At 41.2% G+C, this 5,443-nt stretch overlaps 1 protein-coding gene across 1 annotated transcript in view; it reads right to left on the reverse strand.

Moving 5' to 3' along the window:
* Positions 1–2,955: 2,955 nt before the first annotated feature.
* The window catches only part of VWC2 (von Willebrand factor C domain containing 2), a 111,829-nt gene continuing 109,341 nt past the window's right edge, over positions 2,956–5,443 (reverse strand). The window contains exon 4 of the mRNA XM_029919198.1: positions 2,956–3,743. Within this exon, the coding sequence (XP_029775058.1) occupies positions 3,592–3,743 (152 nt within the window). The 3' untranslated portion in view covers positions 2,956–3,591. The remainder of the gene's footprint in view (positions 3,744–5,443) is intronic.

A 5,443-nucleotide genomic window follows, 5' to 3' on the forward strand; every position in this document is an offset into this window, starting at 1 on the left:
ACATTCCAAATAATGGATACATTAAACATACTTCACTGCTTAAAATCAAAACAAAAACCAAAATATGAAAACACCTGAATTCTCTGAAATTTTTGGATTTTTTAAAACTTTATATATATATATATATATATATATGTATATATATATATATATATATAGTTTGTATTGAGGGAACAGAGAGTTTCTATATATCTATATGTTTGTTTATTTAAGTTTATTTTTAATTTATTTTAAGTGAGAGAGAGAGAGAGAGCAAGCAGGAGACTGGCACAGAGTGAGGGAGACAGAATCCCAAAGTGGGGCTCGAACTCACGAACTGTGAGATCATGACCTGAGCCAAAGTCAAGAGTTGGACGCTTAAGCAACTGAGCCACCAAGATGCCCCAAAAGGAGATTTTCTTAAACATATTCATGATACTACACATTTTTAAATGTGTAAGAATTCATCTCTTAAACATGATTGACCACACAAAGGAGATGAAGAAATGAAAAGTATCAAAAAGTAGAGAGAAAATTACTGACGTGAAAGATAGTTTTGAGGCATATAAACTCCTTGCGGTCAAGGATGCTCTCACCTCAGCATCTGCCCTAGCCTCTGGCCCTGCCTGGTACACGGTCTGGTTGCATCTGATGCATACTGTGTATAAGAATAAAATGCAAGGTTTTGAAATTACCCAAGGCTTCTGTGAAATGTAGAAGTACTGACTGATCCATCAAGAGCACATGAAAGATCCTGTGACTGAAAGAATGAATCTCAATAGAAAGTCAGATTAGATCACTTCCAGAATTGTCCTGTTGCTTACATACATTGTTTCCCTTTTTCAGATGTGTAGGTTGAGGAATGTGAAATAAATTCATGTAATACATTTGTAAGCGCGATTTCCTCTTTCATTCTGAATAAGTCACTTGACAACAATCAAGGGTACTCATGAACCAGGCTGAGGGGAATACTAAGAACGACGGCTCTCCCAAAACATCTGCACTTGTGCTCTGAGGCTCCTTTTTCTGGACGAGGCCCAAACCAGAATATTTTGCAATCAGATAACTTGGACTTGTAGTTCCCTCTTGTGATAATGCACTTATTAAGGTTATTAAACTCATTGAATAGTTTCTTTGTTAAAATCTCTGTAAAATGTTCTATGGGAAAAAAAAAGATCAAAATAAAATTTCAACATGCTATAGCTTTATAAATGTGGAAGTCTATGCTAATGGCAAGAAATAACCTAAGCATAATAAGCTTCTCTTAGACAAAAATGCAAATAATACCATTCTACATTAAGGATACTCAGTGTCATTAGCCCAGGTTCTGCCATGTTGGGTTTACATATTGGTCTTACGTGGTAAGAGGGCTGCAGGGTCGGAACCAATGAGAGAGGTACATTGTGTGACAGTTACATTGTGTGACACTGTGCCTGAGACAGGGGTGGGTCACACGCCTTTAGAGCAAGTGAAAGTCGGTTTCCCAAGAGGGTCTCCCACTCACTCTCTCTGTTTAAAACGAAGTACCAGGTTTCCTGAAATTCTCACCGTGCTCAAGGTCCCATTGCAATCAATTCGAAGCTCATGGCCCATCTGGGGAGGGGCTACATCACCAAGGAAGGCAGGGAGGCTCTGGGCCTCATCCACCGAGTCTCTAACGGCGGCATGCCTGATGCAGAGAGAGGAGGCTGCTTTCTGCAGTGTTAGCGATAGCTAATGACCCACCTCTTCGTGGGGACGAGAGCCCGTTGTTGGCAAAACCTTCACTTACATGACCTGGTCTCAAAAAACCAAAAAAAATCTACCTTTGGATAATAGAATGATGACAGGCAATGCCTAGTAGCCTTTAGTGTCAAAGGTTATGTTTTGGAAAGCAACTAGCTAATACTTCCCCTGAGAATTTTCTTGAAAATCTATGTGTGTGGAGCCCATGTGGCCCGAGACATTCTTGACAAACAAGATTAAAATTAAGAGTAAGCATATGGAAAGTTCTTGAGGCTTCAGTTAGTGCTGACTTTGCATTTATTAAGGTGCACAGTGGCTCACATGTTCACTATTGACAAATATGTCAATTTTTCTTGATTACACAACTTTTCATGATTGAATGATTTCTTAAGATATTGGATGATATTTTGGTATTCTCTGCTCTTTTTAGGAAAGCTTTCCAACCTTCTGCTGACCTCTAACTGAGCTCCTGACACAATGCAGTATAATTTCTTACTCGTGTCATGCCAAAGGCCAAAAGGCCAGGAAGGCAAGAACCCATGCTCTATTCCCTTTTTTGTCACTAAATAATGTGTACCATTAATAGGTGCTCAATTCAAAACTTGGGGTAAATAAAAGTCTGGGGAAAAAACTTTAAAGATTTAAAATCATGATTATAACTTTTCTTTTTCACCTTTCACTGATTCAGACTGACAACCTTTTCCACCAGTGTGCCAAGCGTCAACACTAACGGCAGAAATATTCTCTAATAGGCACTACTCCTTAAGTGGTGGCTTCTTTTATTCCGTGTGCAAATGAAGAGAAATCAAATCGGTTTAGAATTACACATTAACTACACAAAAGTCACAGAGCAGACATCAGCACTGTTTGTTCTGACATCCTGGATGGGACTCCTTCCACTCTACTCTCGAAATACAGGGCTATCTTCGGATTTTCTGTCTTTTACGGAGGGTGGGTGATTGTTCCAGTAAGAAACATGTGTCCACCTAGTGGAGACCTGGGATCACTGCACCAGGTATAGATCTGTCTGGGGTCTGTTTTGCCCCCTCTGATCTAGACAGTCAAGAAACCCCTCTCTCCCTGCATGCTTCAGCTTTAAAGAACAATAACGCAAACTGTCCAGCCTACCCTGTTGCTTAAGTTACAAGATGAATGAAAGGCACGCTCAGAAGAGAAAGTAATGAACGGAGGATGAACCGTATGTGTGTGTCCATGTATGGCTTCCCACGCAGAAGCATCAAAAACATAGGAAAAGGGTGTGCCTGTTATCTTTAATGATTAACCAATGACTGGGGGATAAAAGCAGTAAGTCATCAGAAGAAGGAAATATATCTGTGTGAAGTAGACTGGATATCCTAAGGACACTAGATTGAACTCTGTGATGAACCAGAATGGGGGCAGGATTTTGGTATTTCATCATCTCATTGTCCATCGATGGGTGCAGTGTTCCGAAATGTGAAGGAGGATCAGCAACCCTCGTGTGACGGAATCAGAAATGAAGAAGATATGCAGGTACGCAGTGAAGGCGGTTGACAACACAGCATTTTTAATCTGTATCTATAGAAAACATTTATATAAGTTCTCTAATAGAGGGATTATAGAAATACATTTAATATATAATAGTGTACTTCGGTGTACTTACTGTGAAAATAGCACATTTATTTAGAGAGGGGGGTTTTGTGCCCAAAGTTCTTGTGGACGTTTGGAAATAGACCCACTTCCTTCTTTTGCAGGAAATTGTTACTGAGAAACGCAAAAGGTACGCACAACTTTCCATACACCTCATCCAAAGTCTTCTCCTTTTGGATGACATTCCCCAGAGTCACCTTGAATGTTCACATCAGTAAAATATTCTAGAAAAACGTCTGTTTTTGTATGGTTCCGTGTCTACATTTGCCGGCATTCATGCCTCGTGCACATGGCCTGTCGTTCGATCCTCCACGTTCCTTCCTCATAAGTACAGTGACATATAGTACATTCGTCCGTCTTGACTTCTCTTCCAGCTGGGATGACGGCAGTTTCTGCAAAGCAGTTGGGACCTAGAATGCAGAAAAATGTGTTTTACTAGGAGTGTGCATAAATATATAACGTATTTAATTAGGCAGTCAGCTTTACAGTATATGTTTTATTCACTCTCCTTATGAACGACAGTGGGAAAGTTATAATCTACAGAATACCTAGTACCCCCACTGTTTTTTTTCCTGATATGAAACCGGCATTATTTACTTTTTTTATGAGTGGCCCATACTGATTTTCACAAATGGTTCCGTTTTGGGGCCTTATACCTATGTCACATCTGCAACCCTTCGATTTGATTAATTCTCAGTAATTGTAGAAAGAAGTTAATGAAATGTAATTTTCAAAGAAACTGTCTTATTCTTCAAGGCGCCTTTACAGGAGAGAGCTTGAATAAGCGAATAGCAGGTCTCCAGATGTCACCATACGAAACAACGACCTGAGGGGCCCTTGAGAGCTGGTTGCACTCCCAGAGCGTCTGACTCACTAAGTGTGGAGTGAGGCCAGGGATTCTGGTTCGATAACTAGTTCCCAGGTGCTGTTGCCACTCATGGTGGTCTGGGAGCCCACTCTTTTGAAAACCACAGTCATCTTAGTGTCTACCAGCCTGTGCATGTTCTATGGGCTTCCATGCAAGCCAAAGATCCGTACAGATCTCAATCAGCATCAACCATAAGCTTCTCAGCCATTGGCATCTTACTCTATGCAAGGTCAAGGATATGAAGAAATGCTATCCAATGTGAGTTGACACGGACTGTTTTTATGCTATGGTTCACACAGCTGATCCTGATACGAACAGCTCAAGTTTCCCAAGTGGAAACATTAGGAATTACCATGGCCTAAATCAGGGCTCATGGCATTGAACTCCAGCATCGAGTCACATTCACATTCCCGCTTCCTTTGTTTCCACGGTCTTTGAGAATGTGCTCGCTACCAAAATAGACTGAACTGTGATGTATGAAGTCATAGAAGAGATGAAAGACATTCATTCCCCTATACCATTTTTTAAAACTAAACAGATCCAAACAAGCTCCAGTCAGTTAAGTGTCTGGCTCTTGATTTTGGCTCAGGTCATGACTTCATGGTTTGTGAGTTCAAGCCCCATGTTGGGCTCCCTGGTGATGGTGTAGAGCCTGCTTGGGATTCTTTCTCTTCTGCTTTCTCTGCCCCTCCTCCTCCTCCTCCTCTCTCTCAAAATAAATTAAAAAAAAGTTGTAAAACAAAAAAACAATAGAATAATTCTAGGCAGAAAAACTCATGCTTTTATGGCTACTGTTTTTCACATCAGCCACGTGTCATGTCCCGCCCTGGCCAGCAGGGCAGAAAATCCTCGAGGGTTCTTTTCCTGAGGGAGGGAGAGAAAACAGGGCAGGAGAGGGAAGACGCAGAGAGTGAAGACAGCACACACCGTTTCCGATCAAGCCTCTACCTTCTTTATTCTTCTTCTTCTCTCTCCTTTTTCATTATTAAGAAAATAATTCCTCTTATATAGAATTTTTGGGCGGAGAACTGACCCGGATCGGTTGTCAGGTAAACAGAGTCAAATGCATATCAAAAGAAGCGCCCAGACTTGCCTCAGCAATGCTGGGGAGGGGGAGCTAGCGCTGAATAATCCAAAATGCGGTTTTGATCTTTTGTGCACCTTGGCCACTCTACGTCTGGCCCAGCATGACAGACGCCAAAATTATTTTGACCAGGAAATGGCAATCTCCAGCCTCCAGAT

Source organism: Suricata suricatta, chromosome 2 (genome assembly GCF_006229205.1).
Source record: "Suricata suricatta isolate VVHF042 chromosome 2, meerkat_22Aug2017_6uvM2_HiC, whole genome shotgun sequence".
Lineage (NCBI taxonomy): Eukaryota > Metazoa > Chordata > Mammalia > Carnivora > Herpestidae > Suricata > Suricata suricatta.